The sequence below is a fragment of the Brachypodium distachyon genome, chromosome 4 (assembly GCF_000005505.3).
Source record: "Brachypodium distachyon strain Bd21 chromosome 4, Brachypodium_distachyon_v3.0, whole genome shotgun sequence".
Lineage (NCBI taxonomy): Eukaryota > Viridiplantae > Streptophyta > Magnoliopsida > Poales > Poaceae > Brachypodium > Brachypodium distachyon.
Window position 1 is genome coordinate 17,291,496 of NC_016134.3, and position 21,353 is coordinate 17,312,848.

Here is a 21,353-nt window from a genome sequence, read left to right on the forward strand (position 1 = left end):
CAATCATTCGCCCACCTCTAATTGCCTATCTTGATCTCACAAACAATAATTAAAAAACTCTCTTGCATGTTCTTCTTTTTCTGCTAGTACTAGCCCTGACCCAAACCATGCACTTGTTTATTGCTTTCTCACAATTTGGCATCGGAGCAAACTCCTGCTCCGGTTCCCATTTTTTCTGTTTTGGCACCATCTTCAAACGGTGCCAAATGCCAAATTGACACCCCAATTTAACACACAATGCTGACACTTCCACATTCCTAAATTTTGCTCTTATTCTATGTTTTGTAATTTACAATGAGCCCTGTGTCTACGTGTCTAGTGACTCTAGTGTTCCTCGCGAGGTAGGGCTTTAACTCGGTGCGTGGGGCCTAGAATTTACTGATTCCTCGTCGCCGTCGCCGTCGGTGGCACTATTCGCGTGCGCGTCTCGACAGGACTCCGGGACGGCTTCTAGAGGTCAGGCATTCCTTGCTTGGCTCCATCATTGCCTTCCCCCGCATCTCTTACTCTAAGCCATCGTGTGTGCCCTCGCCGAGTCGCCGCCGGTCGTTCCGCCCGCAGGTGAACCGCCGCTCGGCTTGCTGGTGCCACAAGCTCCGTGCTTCAGATTCCTGTGTTGTCCATGATCCATATGTCCTGATTTTGTGTTTTGATTCTCGGATTTTGCAGACCCTCCCCCTGATATTGGGAGGTGTTTCGGTAGTCCCGTCGGCTTCTTACTAAAATCTCCGCCGCGCCCTGCTTCGAGGCGAAGATGGAGGTGGTGACGGGGGCGATGAGCACCCTTCTGCCCAAGTTGGTTAACCTGATCAAGGACGAGTATTGTCTGCAGAAGAAGGTTAGGGGAGAAATCATGTTCCTCACAGCCGAGTTGGAGAGAATGGAGGCTGCCCTGCTAGAGGTTTCGGAGGCGCCGATTGACCACCCACCTAGTAAGCTGGTCAAGCTTTGGGCCAAGGATGTCAAGGATCTTTCCTACGAAATCGAGGACAGCATCGACAGATTCGTGGTGCGCCTCGACAGCCGTGAAGAAAAAAAGGTGCAGAGCTTTATGGGTTTCATCTATAGGAGCATCGACCTGTTGACCAAGGCTAAGATTCGCCGCAAGGTCGGCACCGAGGTCAAAGGCATCAAGAGCCGCATCAAGGAGGTCACTGCACGGCGTGAGAGGTATAAGCTGGACAAAGTTGTTGTACAGCCTGTTGGCACAAGTATTGATAGCCTTCGCCTATCAGCTCTATACAAAGAGGAGACGAAACTTGTTGGCATTGAAGAGAGAATGAAAGAGCTAGTCAACATGCTGATGGAGGAGGCAGATGAGGCATCGAAGCAGCAGCTGAAGATAGTCTCGGTTGTTGGTTTTGGAGGATTAGGCAAGACGACTCTTGCTAATGTTGTGTATCAGAAGCTTAAATCCCAATTCGATTGTGGGGCTTTTGTTTCCATGTCTCTTAATCCTAACATTGAGAAGATTTTTAAGAACATACTGCATCAACTTGACAAGCAGAAGTATAGTAGCATCAATGAAGCAACATGGAGTGAAGCACAGCTTATCAGCGAGCTAAGAGATTTTCTTCGAAACAAGAGGTACGAATCTGCATCAGCTTTGTCAATTTAGTTGTTAAACTTGGTTATTCATTGATGCTTGCTTAATTTCAATCCAGTTTTGATGGTGGCCCTTGTTTATACCCACGTGACACTTCTTTGTAGTTTTCAAGAGTTTTTAATTTAAATTCCCGTAAAAAATATACTCCCTCCGATCCTAAATTGTTGTCGAAATATTACATGTATCTAGACATTTTTTAAGAATAGATACATCCATATTTGGGCAATTTTGAGAAAAGAATTGAGGATCGGAGGGAGTATAAGAAAAATCAAAATTCTTCTTTGCATTTTCAAAACTTTGAACTTCATAGCAATGCAATATTCAAATGTTTCACAGGAGTCTAACTGGACTTCCAATTTCTTACAGAGCTTGCCCATGTGCTGTTATGGGATATATCTATCATTTGCTTGATTCTTTTCTTACTTAAGACATTTAGTCCATAAGTACATCACTAAAATAAGCATGTTGCATGGCTTGAGTACTCTTATCCTTCATAATGTATGATCCTTATTCCCGTAAAAAAAAGTAATGTATGATCCTTCACTAATAGGATTGTGTAAATAAGAAATGATTTCTTAAGTAGTAGCGACATCTAATTTAACCTTAAATAATAGCATGGTATTCTGAAACATCTTAGAAAGATGTGGTTATATGCTTTGTCTCCTCAGTTTCTATCTTCACACTTTCTTTTAAGTTTTATTATCTCTACCTCGGAGGCTCCTGTCTATACTACTAGATATTGACTAAATACTGGTAACACATTTCGATTAATTCCCTCGTTTTCTTTTCTATTAACACACTTTCATTTGTGTGTCCCCAAAGAAAGAGATTCACACTTTACTAATTACTAATATATGGTCCCTTGGTATCCTATTATAGGTATTTCATTGTGATTGATGACATATGGAACAGTTCTGTATGGAAAACACTCAAACATGCTCTGGTTGAGAACAAATGTGGAAGTAGAGTAATCATGACAACTCGCATTCTTGATGTTGCCAAAGAAGTTGCTGCTGTGTTAGACCTAAAGCCTCTTTCCCCTATTGACTCAAGAAAGTTATTCTACCAAACAATGTTTGGTGTTGAAGACAAATGTCCTCCTAATCAATTAGCTGAAATATCTGAGAACATTTTAAAGATATGCGGTGGAGTACCATTAGCTATCATTACAACAGCTAGTATGCTAGCTACTAAAGGTGGAGATGATTGGTTGAAAGTGTACCAATCTATGGGTTCTGGGCTACTAGATAGTCCTGATATGAAGGACATGAGAAGGATATTATCAATCAGTTACTACGACCTACCAGCACATTTAAGGACATGTTTGTTGTTTATCAGTATCTATCCAGAGGATTATACGATTGTAGCTGAAGATTTGATATGGCAATGGATTGGTGAAGGCTTTGTTCAGGAAGAACATGGGAGGAGCTTGTATGAAGTAGGAGAGGACTACTTTCATGAGCTCATTAACAAAAGCTTGATTCAACCTGTAGATATTAAGAGTGGTAATAAAGCGAGCGCTTGTCGTGTACATGATATGGTGCGTGACCTTGTCACTTCCTTGTCAAGTGAAGAGAATTTTCTAACAATATTAGGTGATCTGCAACCTGTGTCTGCATCAAGCAAGATCCATCGACTTTCTGTACAAAAAATAAATGAAGATGATTTCAAGCAGTTGGCAACCATGAGCTTGTTCCATGCGAGGTCACTTTTTGTATTTGGGCAAGATATGAATTTGTTGCCCGCGCTCTCAAGCTTTCCAGTCTTGCGCGCGTTGGATTTAAGTTGTTGTTTGAATGTGGATAATTATCATGTTAAGATTATTTGTAGTATGTTTCACTTAAGGTATTTGTCGCTATGCAACACATCCATCACTAAGATTCCGGTAGAGATTGGGAATCTGCAGTTCTTGAAGGTACTGGACATAAGTCAGACTGGCATAGAAGTGTTGCCATCAGAATTTGTGCAGCTAACACAACTAGTGTACCTGCATATTGACATGTCAGTGAGATTGCCGGAAGGTCTTTGGAACTTAAAATCTCTGCAAGATTTTCCAGGTATCTATGTCACGTCTCCAACCATGCTGCATGATCTGAGCAAGTTGACGAAATTGAGGAATGTTCTTATCAAGGTTGATGAATGGAACGGCAGCTATGAGGAACCTTTCCGGCAGTGTCTCTCCAACCTGGTCAATCTCAAAACCATTAGAATAAATGGTGCCAATCTCAGCCTAGATTTTGGAGGTGAAAATTTGTCACCGGGGCCTCAACAGCTTCACTCCATTCATCTGATCAATTTCATCAACTGTGCAATGCCTAGATGGATGTCCTCCCTCTCCTGCCTCTCTTTTCTTGTAATCCATGGTTTGAAAACACTGAGAGTGGAGGACCTTCAAGTCCTTGGGAGCATACCATCTCTGTGTGATCTCGACATATGGGTTGTTGAACCTACACAAGAGAGACACAGTAGATTGTTGATTGACAGTAGCTATCCGTTCCAGTGTCTAACAAGTCTCAAGATCGCCAGTCGCGTTATGGAGCTGAAGTTTGCTCAAGGAGCCATGCAAAAACTCCAAACCCTGAAGATACGTTTATCGGTGCGGCAAACATGGGACCAATTTGGAAATTTGGATTTCGGCCTGGAGAATGTTTCTTCGCTTAAGCATGTCTATGTAGGGAGGTGGTCCAAGCCTGACCCTGGGGAGGTTGAGGCTGCAGAGGCTATAATTCGGAAAGCACTCGACGTGAATCCCAGCAAGCCGACGCTCGTGTTCAGCAAGGTAGTAAGGCATGTTTAATTAGTTAAATTAAATATACTGGGATTAGTTGCTTAGATCGTTTGTTGCGATTTGTTTCTTAGGTCGTTTTGTTTTTCTGTACCTTCCGCGCATATTGATACTTATGTCAGTAACTTACTTTGGCATGTATTGGAAGTGGCGATGATGCATCGGCGTAGCTAGCAGACCAATATATGCATCTTGCAAGTAATAGATGTTGGGTGATCTCTGATGTTTCTCATCTATCAGTGCATCATGAACCACACAAGACAAAAGCTTCTTTCTCGAAGCAGGTATGCATGTCTTCCACTAGTATTCAGCTTAATTACTTTGTCATTTAAAGCGGTGTGATGCATCCATATATCAATCTTATTATAATAAATATCAGATGATATGTTCTTTCTTGATGGATTAGTGCGTGACGAACCACAGAAGACAGAAATTTCATACTCTAAGATCATCAATAATCTGCAAAAATGTACGTGTTCCTTTAGTACTTTAGCTACTATTTCTGCCCGTTAGCTGATCACTGATCCTTATTATCTTCTATTATTTTTATCTAGCAGTGTTGATTTCTCTTTTCAAAGTGTCAGCAGGCTACTTAACCCTACAAGTATTGCATCCAATAAATAATCTGTTGTGGAGATAATTCATGGTGTGGTGATGATAAATCGTAGCATACTCTCGGCCATGTGATTTTTTTGAGAGAGGCAAGGGCTATGCCAATTTCATGAAGAGAAAACCAAAAAACAAGCCAGAGTAATTATCATTAACAAGAATCCTGAACCCACAAAAGGACACTATCTTGTGTACAGGACCTACCACTGAACTCTGTGAAATGTCCACCATTGCCCTGTAGGCCACCTCCACCGCCTGTAGCGTTTCCTCTTGGAGGATCTCGCTGGGACTGTTTCTTTTCCTCCCATACATTCCAGAGCATGTATAAGAGTCTACGATCATTCTTCCTATATATTTCGTGCATTATCACTATCAAACAAGAGGTTGATAACATGCATTTAGTTGCATGTTTGAGAGAACAAAAACTCAACGTTTGATGGTTCTGTCTCCCCTCCAACAGGAGAGAAGCCTGCAGGTTCAGGACTGGTTGCAATTTAACACCCAAAAGAAAAAAAGAAAAAAACAGCCTCGTTGCACAAAAACTTTTTAGCCAAACATGATAACCAGCCACTGTTTCCTACAGCCTAAAACCAGACCCAGGAACTAGATAGAAGAACACACCCATATCAAAACCTGGGCATTAACCTGCTATCCGCAGAACCATGGGTGCCCATCCTTGTTTGTGGCTGAACACTTCAGCCACTACTTACAGCCGCAATCTTGCTCCTTGGCACTGTATTTCTTGTAAACCTGCAGCCCAATATGAAAACCACTGATCTGTCTGAGCTACGATGGTAGTTGGATCATAAAGAAATACATGCCTAAAATATGCTGCATTCCTAATTTTCGACAAGGCCCAAAAAAAAGCTGCTATACCTACTGGATACTGCAACTAGATTCCTCATTTGACCATAAACAATTAAACACACAAGACCCATGAAATCAACTCAGATAAATCTTATAAGTTCGACTTTGACCTGCCTACATTTATGCATGCATCATATGCAGCGAGTACGATACTCTTTGTACTTGACTAATTTTTGCTTTGGGACTATCTATCACTGGAAATTTGCAGCTTCTAGGTGTATGCATGGAACAAGGATACCCTTTGGATTTTGAATGTGCATTAAGTATTATTTCATACTCTTTGTTTTCCATTTGTTGGTGCTATCCATGGTTTTAAATAGCATGCTAAGTGATTTAGCGTCAGCCTCCTCCAGCTGTTACAGATGCTATAGCGTGCTATACGGACGCTAAATCATTTGGTGTTTTGTAAAATAAATGGTGCATATGGCGCAGAAACAAGGGAGTTCAGCAGATATTCAGCAGAAACATGATATAAATACTTGCCCAGGACGATTACAGGCACAATCCCATAAGCAAATAGGTGTCCAAATGGCCAAACTCCATGGCATAAACACAAGTCCATAAGGCAGTTGCTGCGACATTTGTTCGTGCCGCCCAGCCGTGGTGCCATGGTGATCTTGAAGAAGGGATGGTGTGTCGGAGCAGGAATGGAGTAGCCGTGGTGCCCCTCACCGCCAGTTTCAGCACAGGGAAGCAACCTCTCGTCTCTGCACTTATCCACCGCAAGAGGTGAGACCGTGAGAGTGGGGAACAGGGAGGTGTTAGGTTTTTTGGTCGATCAGGAGCAGATTAGACATCCTGGGTCTTCATTTGGGCCGAAAGAGGGCTGCAAATTGAATGGGTTTCATCTGATAACCTACTCCTGGAATAGCGCTGCTATCACGATCATATTGGCTGTAGAGGAGAAAACGGAGCCTAAGTGTAGCAGCAACTCCCTCTCAGACGCTATCACGGGGTGCTATTTTTTCATTGTGCTGTCATGATATGGACATGCTAACCATGGATACGACCATTAGAACCCTAATTGTTGGTGTCTCTAATAATTATAATCAAGTGAATTCAATTACAAAATGTTTTCAATATGTTACTTGCAAAGAGACGGAGCTACTATCTTGTGTAATCTTATTATGTAGACATCTTATTGAACTTTACAAGTCCAAAGTGAAGATGAAATGTTATAGCCTGCAAAGGGAGATTCAAAGTGAAGCATATCAAGTCTACTTTCCAACAAATCAAACGGCACATGATTCGGAGCTTGCTAGAGAAAAATATCACGAATTAAAGTTGAATCCGATTCGGGTCCGAGCTGTTAGAAGACCCGAATTTGTTTTAATCACCCAGGCCGCATCCGGAGTCTAAATCAAGCAAACAAGTACTTGTTGGAAAGGTAATTATAAGACCTTTCCAACGGATCTGGCCCCATCAAGAGATTCGACTCGTGCTGACCGTGGCGGACAAAACAAGCTGACGGATCTGTTTTTCTGTTTCCTAAAGAGTTATAGTTTGTTAGGAAAGTTAGAGACAGAGTTGGATTTCGGACTCCTTATTCAAGGTGGACGAAAATATCTCTCCCTCCTCCTTTATATACCCCATGAGCCCCCCTAAGGAGCCTTGGGTTTTGTTTAGTTAAAAGTTAGCCATCGTTACTACTTCGTGTAATCGCGTGTGTCGGTTAGACCACCTGTTTTACCGCTTTCGGAACCCCAACTTATCGTCTCGTTGAGACATTGGTTTGATATAGTATACTCGCAATTTTAGATTGCATCTGCTATTTATCTTGTTCTTGCTTGTTCTTCGATTGCTTGCAGGAACAAAGACCTTCGTGGTCAGGTTGATCGTGCCCCCGCGTGATCAATAACCCTCTGGAGTTGGTGTATCGATTGCTAAGGCGCTGCCTCCTAGCCCGTAGTCGGATCGTCAACGTCACCTCCTACCCAAATCGAGAGTTATCAATCTCATCGAAAGATCGGGCCACCCGCACCCGTATCATGTCATTTGTGACTACAATCTGGCCTGAATGTACTTCAATTGTTTGTGCTGCTTTTGGTTCGTTGCTTGGTTTGCATGATAGTTTGTTGGTTCTGTTACTTGTGTAACTCAATTTTGCGTCGCCTATGAGAATAGAGTATATGATGTAGAATGTCTAGTTGCCTGACAGGTTCAAGTTGAAAAGGCACACCAAAGGAATCTTTGTGTTGGTGGGTAATTACCCTTAGTGTTGTGGAGTTGAACTTTGAGAGAAAGGCTACCTTACTGGATGATTGAAAGAAAAAACTAAATCAGAGTTCAGGGATTGCTAATCCAGTGTCAAGATATAAACTGTAGGATCTCTGTCTGGTCTGACCAGCTGGTATGGGCAATAAGGATTAAGGAGACACTAGGAGGATGTCAGCTCAGCAACAGCGAATAAATGTCAGCAAAGAGCAGAACTTCCTGCTAAGATATAAAGACTTGGATAGTGCTGGTTAGTAGCAATTAATGGGTCATAATCTGAGCCAGTTTGATCAAACAAGCGCCCCTGCCAGCTTAGCATGCCACTGTAGCGCAATCGCATATGCTTGGCTTTTTCCGACAAACTTAGAGATTGTGTTGCTGGATTTGCGTGTTTACAGGCTAAACTGTTTCGTTGTTACCAGATTGAAGTGCAACTTCGCGTATGTATTTCCTTTTACTAGATATAAAACTACATAACTGGCACGATTAGGCCACTAACGTGCCTTACTGGCATTAGCCAGATGTTCTGCAACGTGCCTCCTAGCTTTTATCAAAGGCAGGGAAGATAGTTGAGTGCCTATACTTAAACCCCTTGATTTGGCTGGAGTAAACGTCAAAAGTTGTCAAAATGTGTAGCCACGAAGCCCCCTACTTTAGCTTGTGTTATTGGTGAATATCAAAAGTAGTCCCTCCGGACTATTTGGCCGGTTGGCCTCGCGTGGTCTTTCGCAAAGGGCGTCTTTTTTCACGCCGTTGTGGTTCTACAACCGGCTGAAGGGGAGTTGCGGGCTTGTATGGCCTTGTTGGAGGACTTCGCGGTGGCCTCGGGATTGAGGGTTAACTTCCTCAAGACCTCGGCTCACCCTATCCGATGTACGGAGGAGCAGATTGGGATTGTCCATCGCGTTCTTGGTTGTGTGGTTTGTCCATTCCCGTGCACCTACCTTGGTTTGCTGCTTGGTTTGCGGAAACCTTCGGCTGGGCAGATTGCGCTGATTGTGGAGAAGGTTGAGAGACGGCTCCAAATGTGGTCTGCGCCCATGCTTTCCTCGGGTGGGCGACTAACGCTAGTTCGGTATACACTTTCTGCCATGCTGATCTATGCGATGATGTCGCTTGATCTCCCGGTGAAGACGGTTTCAGCTATTGAGAAGCTTTGCCGTGGATTTCTATGGAAGGGGCGGAAGGAGGTTCGCGGTGGTCATTGTCTTGTCTCATGGCAAGTGGTTTGCTCGCCAAGGGAGTTCGGCGGTTTGGGCATCCCGAATCTTAGGGTGCTCAACGTGGCATTGCAGGCTAGGTGGGGCTGGCTGCAGCAAACGGAGTCGACTAGGCCGTGGGCGGAGTTCGATATTCAGATTCCCCCCGCCTCCCGTGAGCTGTGCAAGGCGGCCATCTCCATCGTCGTGGGGAACGGCCGGCGCGTGAGATTTTGGATGGATGCGTGGATTGATGGAGTGGCCCTATGTGACTTAGCGCCAAACTTATTCTCGAAGGTCAGCGGACGGGGTTGGCAAATCTTTGTTGTGAAGGCTTTAGTTGACCGGGCTTGGGTCAAGTGGGTCAAACCGGAGTTGTCATCCTTGGCCATTGACGAGTTTCTGCTCATTTGGGACATCGTCGAGGGTTGGGCCCTTTTGGATGAGGATGATGTGCTTCGTTGGAAGTGGGAAAGGAGTGGTATGTATTCAACGGCATCATCGTATGCAGCCTTTTTTGGGGGGCGCACTTGCATGCCAGGAGCCGCGGAGGTGTGGGGCTCTAGGGCTCCGAGTAGATGCAAATTCTTTCTCTGGCTTGCGCTTAAAGGGCGTTGTTGGACGGCGGATCGTCTTTGCACCCCCCTCGCTGCCCCATGTGCGATCAGGATGAGGAGAACATAAATCACCTTCTTTTGGGGTGTGTGGTCGCCCGGCAGGTGTGGCTCGTTGTGCTTGGGCGTTGGTAGAGGCAGGATTGGTTGCCCGGCGCACTCGACCGTCTGGAGACTTGGTGGCCGGGTCGGGTGGTTGCGGCTAGGAAGGACCGGAGGAACCTGCATACTACCATTAGCCTTGTATGCTGGTGTATTTGGAAACACAGGAACGTGGTGGTGTTTGATGGGGCGACGCCAAGTGTTACTCACATCATTAGGGAGATTGGTCGTGAGGGGGATGCTTGGCGACGCGCGGGATTGTTCGATGGGTCCCTTCTTTTTTCCGATTTTGGTGTAGTGGATGTTCGGTGGATCTTGCGTGAGTAGTTGTAATTGTATCTTTGTACTTGCCGCGTCGCGGCCTCCTTTTTTAATGCATGATATACCTGCCGAGGTATATTCTAGAAAAAAAAAATAGTCCCTCCTATTTGTTGGGAATATATATTCACAATATATCTATTAATGGAATCACACCTTTGCCTTTTCTTGCATGTGTTCTGATGGGCTGAATGATATATTCCCATCAAGGGGATTGGCACGATTAGGCCACTAATGAAACCTTCTATATAATAGAAAGGTTTTGAACTGTTTGTGATGTATCAGTGGTAGTGAGCACTAAAGAGTGTCATCGCCTTTAACCACTGGTGTAGCACTAAAGGCATATATATGCTTTGACTGAGATCAGGGTGGTTACACCGACACCTCATGATTGATATGATCACGTTTCCTGCTCCATATCCAAGACTAATTAATTAGACTAATTTTTTTGGAGCGCATATGTTCAAGTCCTCATATTATCTGTATATGATCCAGCTTTCTCAGTATGGGTGGAAAGGAACTCCATGTTGGAAAGGAGATCGATAGATCATTGTTTATCCAGTAATCCTACTGCATACCGTGACTGCTGTCCTGTATATATATAGAGAGGGGTTTGAGTGACATCCAGGATGCAGAAGAATTCATGTACTCTATCATAAGTTCCTTGGATGCTTGGAAATTCGTTAGCTCTGACAATTACTCACGCGCAGGAAGCAAAACGGTACTCCTTCCGTTCCATAATTCTTGTCCAAATCTTACATGTATTTAGACACTTTTTAAGAATAAATACATTTATTTTTAGACAAATTTGAGACAATAATTGTGAAACGGAGGGAGTACGTACGTATAATACACCTTCCTAGCTCTGCTACTTCACCAGTCTTTAGCTTGTGGCTCTATGCTCATACATATGTCAACCTTTTAAATCCTTGCAGTAGCTAGTTAGACAAGTATATATTAAACGATCTATATCAGTTTCCATTGATTGAATATACAGGAAGCAACATCAAAGGAAACACCATCAGAGCTGAGGCGTGCTGAATGGACATCGAAGCCGGGCGAGTGGACGAGAATGAAAGCATGGCAGAGAAGGAAAAGGCCCAATGGCCAGCGCAGTACATCAACCGTGTCATCAAGAATCTCAACCGCCGCGCCAGGCGAGTGGACGAGAATGAGAGCATGGCAGAGAAGGAAAAGGCCCAATGGGCGGCGCAGTACATCTACCGTGTACCGGCGTTCATCAAGAACCTCAACCGCGGCGCCTACAAGCCGCGGACGGTGTCCCTGGGACCCTACCACTACGGTGACCGCGAACTGCAGCCCATGGAGTCGCACAAGCGCCGGGCACTCGCCCACGTCCTGCAGCGAGCCGGCAAGACGGAGAAAAATGATCTCGTCAAAGCCATGGAGGAGGTGGCGGAGCAGCTGCTGAACGCTTACACGGATCTCTCGGACGACTGGCGCAGATCACGTAGGAGAGACGACTTCTTGCAGATGATGGCCACCGATGGGTGCTTCCTGCTCGAGGTGATGAGGGCGGACGCTGGGACGAACCTCAAAGACTACGACTCCAATGATCCCATCTTCAGTGTTCATGGCCAGCTGTATGCTATCCCGTACATCCGGAACGATATGCTCATGATCGAGAACCAGTTGCCGCTTCTGGTGCTGGAGAGGATCGTCGCCTTGGAGTTATCGGTAAGTAACTTTTCTTGCTTCCTTCTGTATATTCTGGTGAGACCGTGAGAGATGGCAACACGGATATAATATATAGGGATGGAGCCAGGATTTGGCTATAGAGGGAACAAATAAACGAAGAGCATTTAGGATCGAGAAAAGCATGCCAAGTATCAGTAATTTCATCATTGTTTCCCCTTTAAACAGTCTTCGTTAGAACAGATTTGGGGTGCGTGGCTGCGTGCATGGAGAGGCCTGCCGGGTTAGGAGCGAGACACCCCCTGGTAGTGGTCAGTAGATTGATATTATTTGGTATCATTTAAATTTCAGGCGAGAACAATAAAGGTGACCAACATCTCAGTTTCGGCAGAAGCCCATATTGACAACGTCAAGCAGTTCCTCTCCTTGTGCGGCGACATCGAGTATTTCGAGAGGCGATGGTCTGCACTCTACACTCCCACCCATCTCCTTGTCACCTACGAGTGATTCGATCACAACTAATGCCCTCATCTCTAGATGTTCTCATGTGTCTTTCTTCCTGTGCTTGCTCATGCATGGCAGGGAACCACAGACATCGCAGGTTGCCTTAGCCTACTATGTGATCTACAACGAGCGCCATGGGGCTGACATTGCCCTGCTCTTTTCTGTAATCACCTTCCCCATCTTGTCATCTTGCATAGTACTTCTATATCTGATTTTTTTTTCTTATTAATAATGAGAATTGAAATATTGTGTTCGATACACTTGTACCAGGGAGCAAGCATATTTGATGTCTCTGCGAATATCACACTAGTGCTAGGCTATGACCTGCCTGGCCCCGATGCCTACTCCCGTACAGAGGTATGAGAGCTGCTCGTCTTCTATATTTCCAATTAACTAACCCGTAAATATGAATGAATTCGATTTTGTTAGTCACATTTCCTAACTGTAAATGTGTGCTTGCAAAAACAAATTATGTAAGGAAGGAGCTGAGCTCGCCGAGGACGCCTGAGGGGGCGGTGAAGAAGGCAGTGGAGGTGGTGAGCGCGATGCTGGACAATGGATTTGTGCTGAGCGAGGACGTGACTAACCGTGCGCAATCCTTCGACGACCAGGACCGGCATGAGTTACCGTCGTCGCAGGTGGTGTCGCTGGACAGCCCCGGGCGCGGCGTGGACAACATTATCTCCTATCGGGAGTATTCTACTGTCCGAATTATTGTCAACAGGATGGTGCTCAAGTTCATGCCCTCGTCGCGCTTGGCAACTGAAGATGACGCAGCAGGGCTCCACCCCCTCGACATTTCCCGCCAGAGCTTGGTCTTCGACCCATCAGAATACAAAAATAGCATCATTAAATCGTCAGCGGCGAAGCTCTACAAGTCTGGGATCCGGTTCGAGGTGGGCGACATCGGCTTTGATGACAAGCATGGCGTGCTGAGCATGCCTTTCTTGCTCGTGGATGACTCCACCGAGCAAATGTTGCTCAACATGATGGCGTTCGAACGTCTCCACGTCAGCGCCACCAACGAAGTCACGATGTATGTGCTGTTCATGGAGGTCATCGTCAAAACGGCCAAGGACGTGAAACGGCTGCACAACGATGGGTTGATCCATAACCTCGTTGGGGAAGACGTGGCCGTGGCGAAGATGTTCAACAGGCTCACCAGTGACATCGAGAAGAAACCTCACCCTGTGCATGAGGAGATGGATGAATACATCAGAAAGCACAGGCTCCGTAAGAAGCTCTTTGAGTCGCGCGACTACCTTTCGCATACACATTTCCGGAACCCCTGGACGGCCATCTCCCTCCTCGCCGCCATCGCGCTCTTCGCTCTAGCCATCGTGCAGACCATCTACACAGTCCGGCAACGATGAAGTTGATCGTTAGTCAGTGGATTGCATGCCATGCCAGCAACTTAAGTCCGGTCGGTTCCCTCTCCTTGTGCGTGCCGTCCAGTTTGTTTACATGTTATGTTAGTAACATTTTGTGGTTTCTAATAAGTTGCTGCGCGTTCCTCGATGCAAAGATCTGAGTTAATCTTCCATTGCCTTGGATATACTCACCCCGTCCCGTATTAAGTACCGAAATATTACATGTATATAAACGTATTTTGGGTATGAATATATCCATATTTATTTGGACAAATTTGAGTCACGAACTCCTTTTTTTTTAAGGCATAAGATATTATACTATCATAAACCAGCAAAGGGGGTTACAATGCTCTCGAAGAAAGAGCTGTTACAAGTAGTGCCATACTGCGCCAGATGAAAACAGGATGAACTACGAGCATCCGAAGATGAGGAAGACTACGACGGGAGCCTGATGGCGGGTCGGTTGAGAAATCCGACCCACAACCACAGTTGTAATCTTCAAGGACCTCGAGCGTGCTAGCCAGCCGAAGAGCCGTCTGCTCTCCCAGCAATCGAGCGGGCTTCTCCACAAGAGGTTGAAAGCAGTTGAGCTGTAGATCTAAAGGCAGCTTCACCGAGCCCAACCTGTTACTTTCTCTTTCATTAAATCTGGGGATGGCGATCTCATCTGCCGTCGGAGAATCAACCCGAATGAAAGAGGCTCAACATCCTCGGAAAGATCAACAAGTTTCCTGGTATCCAGAATGCCGCAGAAACACTTACACTGAATGAACTTGTTGCCCCCCTGACCGTGTTCCGAAGACCAAAAGATTGCGATGGCAATCCAGTGTTGCTCAGAAAAGAATTGAACCCCAATGTTGCCATCAGGATCTTCCACATCAGAGCACGCTGCAACAACAAAGATTTCACCGCGGCAATTAACAACTTGGAACACAAGATCTTTCTCACCTCCAAGAACACATCGGCTGAACCGGAGGACTTGAACATCTGCAGTAGCACGGAGAAGAAGAGTGGCAGCAGGGCTACCATCTTGACCAACAAAGAGCTCGGTGCAAGCCACAACTTCCGCATCCCGGTCGACGACGCCATGGTCCACATTAGCGCCAGGAAAAATAACTTTATGCCCAAGCGCATCAAGATGCAGATCCTGTATGGAATTCTGGAGATCTTTTACATGACCATGACGTACCAACTCCTGGAGATCTCGATGGCATCGAACATGGTCGGCGCAACAAATACTCCAGGGGTTGCCGGCTGGATCTGGAACAAGCACAACCCCATGGGCCAGCCCATTATCGAGGCTAGCAGCGCAGGCAGGCCATGCACAACCTCTGCGCCTCCCGACGGAATCGATTCCATCGCTTCGTCTCCAACGAGCTGCAGCACCGACGCTGCTGCTTCTGCTGCCGCATGGGCGATTGGCGCAGGGAGAGCACCCACCGCCTACATCGCGAAATTGCTGGCAGCAGTCCCGCAAGCAGCAGATCTTGGACTCCGATAGGTGAGAAAATAGATCGAGGCTGGATTTATTGGGAGGAAACACAAAGGGAAGAAACAGAGAAGCCTGGTTCAAGCCAAAACAAATCTCTTGAACTCCTGTTGGCTGAAACCGACGAGGATGTCGAAACAGACTCGTCATGGAAGGAACCAGCTCACCTCCAAAAAGAAAGGACACCAAGGCAGCTACGAAGACCCTACTATAGACAGAGGAAGACGCACATGCTCCCCTTCCCATTTCACTCCGGCCGGCGGCGCCGGCGGAGGAGACGGGAAGGGGAGTAGGCGGATTTAACGGCACGTGGCCAAACAACAGTCTCCGGAAGGAACTAGAGAAAACGCTGGGAAGAAGAAAGCGGTCGAGTCCTCTTTCATCAGTAATAAGAACTCGTTGGGTCTTAAAAACTGAAGGTTGATACTCCGTACTTCATTGTGTTAAGGATTTTAATTCGTGTGAAGAAATTAGTACTCCGTCCTAAAAGGCACCACAAATTAATCCCTCCGATTTTAAATTCTTGTCTTAAATTTATCTAAATATGGATGTATCTACTCTTATAAAATAATATTTCGACAACAATTTAGGATCGGAGGAAGTATGTTTTAATCTTAGTTATAAGTGATATTCTCCATAGTAAGATTTACATCTGGACAAAGACACATCACCACCAGCATTTGGGGGAAAGGGCAATAGATGGTCTTTAACAATAGTGACCCAGCAAGACTCATGAACTGCAAACATGGCAAAATATTGCTCGGGTAAAGTTCTCCACGTCTTGGTATTTTCTCTGGAACTGGCGAAAACACGGGGAAGATGGAGTTTGACTCAACATTGCCTCAGCCCCATGAAAATCTGACTAAAATTAGCCGTGGAGACGAAAAGGAATCAACAGAGCATCGATTCATGTCTGGAAGTTGAACACACCTATGACCGGAGTGGCGTTAGGGACGCCACTATGACAAGGTATTAATGGCAGTTTGCTTAGGGTATTATTAAGTCTACTGCCTCCAAATTTAGATTTCAAGGCACTTTTTCATTACTAATTATAGTCTAATCAAAGGCGTTTATGGTTAGTACAGTAACGCCGGATGTGTCATTCTAAGGCAATTTACATAAGTGCCTGGAAAGTTTTGATGATTAAAGGCTGATTTATCAAAAAAAAAAAGATTAAAGACTACTCCCTCTGATTCTAAATTCTTGACTCAAATTTGTCCAAATACATGTAATATTTCAACAACAATTTAGGATCGGAGAAAGTAATTTACAGAAGTGCCATAAAAACATGTGTACATTTCGAAACTTTAGCAAAAATCTCATAAAAAAAAGAGATATTCAATTAATAGCAACTCATTACAGAAAATTGAGGGCATGCTTAAGTTAATTAATATTTTTCATTCATATATAATGCGTACACCCTGTGTATGTTCTATCCTATAGGAATTTCACTATAGGAATTCGATAGGATAATTAGTCCAAAAAATACTAATAATTCTGCAACAAAACCGCTCATTCCTGGTAATGCAAGAGAAGCCATCCAATTATTACCCTAAATAGGGATTTTTAACTAGCCCGCTCTATTAGTGGAGAAAAAAAATAAAAAAGTCTAATTAGATCTATCTCGCATTTTTGAGAACTCTTTGAGAAGGCGTTCAAGGGGTTCTCAAATAAAACGAAAAAGTAAAAACCAGGGTTCAACCCTGGACAGGCGGTGGAAACTACCAAGCCGGAGTACGGTAGGGGCAGAGGGAATTTCCGATGGAGCGGTGAAATGTATTGATGTATTGAGATCGGAAAGAACACCAACGGCGAAAGCACTCTGCTGCGCCGACACTGACACTGAGAGATGAAAGATAGGGGAGCAAATGGGATTAGAGACCCCAGTAGTCCTAGCCATAAACGATGGATACTAGGTGCTGGGCGACTCGACCCGTGCAGTGCTGTAGCTATCGCGTTAAACATCCTTGAAAAGTAACCGACACCGACCAAGACATAATTTGTCTTTTTCCTGTTGCTCACAATTTTTACATCGATGCATACATGTAAATTTTCTTTCATAATTTTTTGAAACTTCAAAATGTGATATTTACTTATTCTTTTAAAGCTAGGCTTACCTGAGCTTGTGAACCAAAAGAGGTTCTGAAGGGTGCCCTCACTTTCATAATACTCTTCATAAAATATATTACTCCCTCCGTCAAACAAAAAATGTCTCAAGTTTGTCAAAATTTGGATGTATCTAGACACGACTTAGTGTACATATGCATTCAAATTTAATTAAAGTTGAGACATCCTTTATTAGACGGAGAGAGTATATGAATAGTTTAAGACGAGAGTTTGATCGACATTTAGTTTATTACTAATATACGTTGCACATTGTACTTGCTTATGATTAATTTTATATCGCACGCATATATTACTTATAAATAGAGTAACTCATGGTCAAAATACTGTCTTAGAAAATCATAATACGCCCGATATTGCCGAATAGAGGGGAGCAGCTCTTTAGACCAACAGTGTTTTTTCTGATGACATCTCTGCACTTATATAAAAAATTTTGGGGACCAATCTGTCTCTAGGAGATTGCAGCTATGTCTGGAACAGTGGTACTCTTTTGATTGGAACGTTCATGAAGCAACATATCAGTTTCCTCCTCACTAATTAAATGGTTGGATTGGAGAATTTACGTGCAAGACTTACTGCTGTCAGATCTTTTGTCATGTAGCTGGAATGCTGCAGAGCCCCGAATAACTTGACATCCATTAAGTACTTCAAGGAATACCATTACAGATAGATGGGTAGAGACTTGCAGAAGAATCCACCACCACAGGATTTTGGCACGGAGATTTGTCACAAATATTGTGGAAATGTTAGATAACAACAGTCTACAACTAGCTTTGCATTTACAGCTACATATCTAGTAAAAAAGGAAAAATATTGAGCTATCTATGACCATTGTTCCTGCGTCCATTGATATTCAGAACACATCTGGGGAAGGCCGAGAGATCCTATCGTCTTCCAGTAGCGCATATGGATCAATGTATGGTGGTGGCGTCACTGGTTTGCTGCTCCCATCATGTATAAAACTTTGCCCAAAATACTACAATGAGAAAATCCCGGACAACCATAATGTCAGCTTGCTTGCATCATGTACAAATCAGAAGATGAACACTTTTGATCAACACAAATGTTGGAGAAAACATTAGCGAGTAGCAACAATTAACAGATACCAAAAAGAGCACTCCCTTCACATATCAGCTGAAGAAACAAAAGAGAGAACTCAAAAGAACAGAGATCATGATTTTTTTTGTTCTTTCTGCAACTGTTTCGTTTCTTGTATAGGTCCGGAAACCAGGGCACAAAAATATTTCAGCAAGATATTCAATGGGACCATAATTCCTATGTACTCACACATTTGATATTCTGATTGACACAAAAGAGTTTAATTTGTCCATGTTTTTTCTCTATGAAACAGTCTGCCATTTGGAATGTAGCATGATGAGCACAACTTCATGTGAAACTTAATATGTTTAGTCGGTTATGAACATAACATGTCAACAGCAAGATTGTATCCAGGTCTGATTTCCAAACTGTTGAATATAAACATTCACTGTCAAATAGAGCTCATGAAGTGCTCCCACACAAAATTAAAAGCAAAGAACACAATGGTAATACAAGGCGAATTTTTAATTCTGAACAAGAGTTTTATAATGAATCTTCAAGCTTTCAGTCAACTTCTCTTAACAGTCATATTCAGATTAACTCCGATTCCTTTAAATAAGGATATTAACTCTGGTACTCTAAAGCTTTAGAAAAATATATGCATTCCATTTCATAATATGGTTCATAAATTGAGACATACATGTAATTAGGGACAAAACGCATTGTGCCTATATGAGTGAGTGTAAACACACGGACAAAGAGAGATTGAAGAGCTTACCAAATAAAGACCAGCAAAAAGAGAAAGTGTGACAATAATCAGAGGACCAAATGCCAGGAAAAAGGTACCACCAAGAGATAATAGCAACTTTGCCCGTGGTAATAGACCCTGAAATAATAAATAAGTAAATAAATAAATAAATAGGTGGAACGTAGATTGGCTCTTGCATTCTTATCATATCAGTTTTAATTTGATAAACAAACACGACAACTATTCACAGGAGTAGCCCAGTGGCTAATGGCAAATGAGTCTTTACATGGAGACTTCAGTGCAACTATTGACATATCAAGCATCTTCAAACACAAATGACAACGGAAGGTTCATTGAAAAAAAATGTGTACTAAGCCATTACCAGTTAATCTTGACTGACAATCCATACTCCCAAGAAATAAACAAGGGACAAGAGAACGTAAAATGCATATTGGCCGCTAAGGGAGGCATGCTACAGATAATGAAATAGATGTGGTATACATGGCCTTAAATGAATGATTGGCATCAACTATAAAGTACCACACTGACAAAAAATAATAATCATTAGGTCTTGCAGAAAAGAGGAAGATACATTGATACACAACATAAGACAAGCATGCTCAAGTACCAACAAAGAAAAAGAAAGAATAATACTATGCTGCGATCATGTCCACAATTTTCTATCAATGAGAGCTACATTGATACAAAGGTCGACGACGCATATTGACATGCCTTTTACCTGCACAAAGAAACTACACCCTTTTGCAAAGAACGACATTCCAGGATCTACCCCCACAAAACTATGTTTCATTTCCTCCGTTCTCAAGTCTCAAATTCCCACTATTATTCTATTGACCAGTGCAAATACTCCCTCCGATCCTAAATTCTTGTCGTGGTCGACATGAATTTAGGATCGGAGGGAGCAGCTCTTATCACTACCTAGTACTCCCTCCACCCCATATTAAGTAACTCAAATTTGTCTAAATATGGATATATCTATATATTAAAATACGTCTAGATAGATATAATATTTCGGCACTTAATATGGCACGGAGGGAGTAGTAATAACTTGTAACACACAACCATCACAGGCTTCCACAATTGGTGCCTGCAAATTAAGCAGCCAACTTTGACTAATGAGTCCATGGGCGGATCCAGCATATAAGCAATGGGGGCCAATTCCCCCACTCAATTTTGATTCACTAGTACAAATGTTAGATTTTCACCATTGATGCCCCCTCTAATTTAAGTTAGAGCTTCTTAAGAATGTCTAAGTGCCCCCTCTTAACTTTTCTTCTGGCTCCGCCCCTGAATGAGTCAAGGTTATCTTTTCTTTTTTCGCAATGGAAGTCGAGATTATCTATACTTAACTGCTTTCCCATCTGCAAATAGCAAAGCATCCGCTGCTCCACTTTCAACTACTAACATACCGCGACCATTGCAGAACTTTGGTTGATTCTTTAAGTTGGAGAAAGTAAAGCAAAGATTTTCAAATTCCTTGATAGCCAAGGTCAGAAATGGAAGCCAACTAAGAGGGCGAGGGCGGCAAAACCTCGAGGCCCTCGCTATTGAGCGCCATGGACCGCTCCCTCTGCCCGTCCATCCCAGCAGCGGCCCTCCCGAACTCCGCCGCCGCCGCCGCGACGCCGCGCTTCCTCCCCGCCTCTCCCCCGCGCCCGCCCTCCTCAGCCTCCGCTGACGCCCCCGACTTCTCCGCCGGAGGAGGCGCGGACCCAGGCGCCATCCCCCTCCGCCTCAGCTCCTTGGCGAAAAGAGACTCCGGCGCCGCATCCTCCTCGCTCCCCCGGTCCTCGTCCCCGCCGACACGGCATCTCACGCGCAGGCACGTCGCGCGCCTTCTGAGCTGCCGCGTCGACGAGGGAGACGACGTCAGGGCCGGGCGCGCCAGGTGCATCACGGCCATGGCCATGGGTTGCTTGCGAGCTCTGGCTGGTTTTGTGGCTGCTCGATCGCTGCTGCTGCGTCGTCCTGAGGCCGGAGGAGGACAAGTGCGACTGGACTTGGGGACTCGGTGGCCCCACCGGAGAGGGATCTGACCGTCGGTGCGGCGGGATGGAGGGTTGGGATCCGGCGGAGGGTTCGTGCGGCT

The 21,353-nt window shown here is 44.4% G+C and overlaps 1 protein-coding gene and 1 non-coding gene across 25 annotated transcripts; one reads left to right on the top strand and one right to left on the bottom strand.

Moving 5' to 3' along the window:
• Positions 1 to 340: 340 nt before the first annotated feature.
• LOC100827094 (UPF0481 protein At3g47200) lies at positions 341 to 14,246 on the top strand. 24 transcript variants are annotated; one of them, XM_024463283.1, is made up of 7 exons: positions 4,514 to 4,675; positions 4,771 to 4,860; positions 11,312 to 12,012; positions 12,322 to 12,431; positions 12,553 to 12,637; positions 12,745 to 12,831; positions 12,957 to 14,246. In XM_024463283.1, exons 3-7 carry the CDS (start codon positions 11,356 to 11,358, stop codon positions 13,845 to 13,847), a joined length of 1,830 nt encoding a protein of 609 aa, XP_024319051.1. In that variant the 5' UTR covers positions 4,514 to 4,675; positions 4,771 to 4,860; positions 11,312 to 11,355; the 3' UTR covers positions 13,848 to 14,246. The 24 variants fall into 24 exon arrangements, 5 of the variants coding, with proteins under 5 accessions (XP_024319049.1, XP_024319051.1, XP_014758345.1 ...); XM_014902859.2 differs by having other exon boundaries at positions 4,798 to 4,860; XR_002966265.1 differs by lacking the exons at positions 11,312 to 12,012; positions 12,322 to 12,431; positions 12,553 to 12,637; positions 12,745 to 12,831; positions 12,957 to 14,246 and adding exons at positions 411 to 561; positions 670 to 1,587; positions 2,486 to 4,385; positions 4,949 to 6,913 and having other exon boundaries at positions 4,466 to 4,675.
• Positions 14,247 to 21,049: 6,803 nt separating this feature from the next.
• MIR9499 (microRNA MIR9499) lies at positions 21,050 to 21,131 on the bottom strand. The gene has a single exon (NR_127103.1). It is a non-coding gene; the product is annotated as a microRNA MIR9499 (primary transcript).
• Positions 21,132 to 21,353: the final 222 nt, after the last annotated feature.

What these genes read in the sequence shown, in the direction of transcription:
- LOC100827094 (XM_024463281.1), top strand. Translation starts at nt 755, where the DNA reads ATGGAGGTGGTGACGGGGGCGATGAGCACCCTTCTGCCCAAGTTGGTT. An exon ending in GATTTTCTTCGAAACAAGAG is followed by an intron (nt 1,588 to 2,485) that starts GTACGAATCTGC and finishes ATCCTATTATAG; the next exon opens with GTATTTCATTGTGATTGATG. An exon ending in CGACGCTCGTGTTCAGCAAG is followed by an intron (nt 4,386 to 4,465) that starts GTAGTAAGGCAT and finishes TTTGTTTCTTAG; the next exon opens with GTCGTTTTGTTTTTCTGTAC.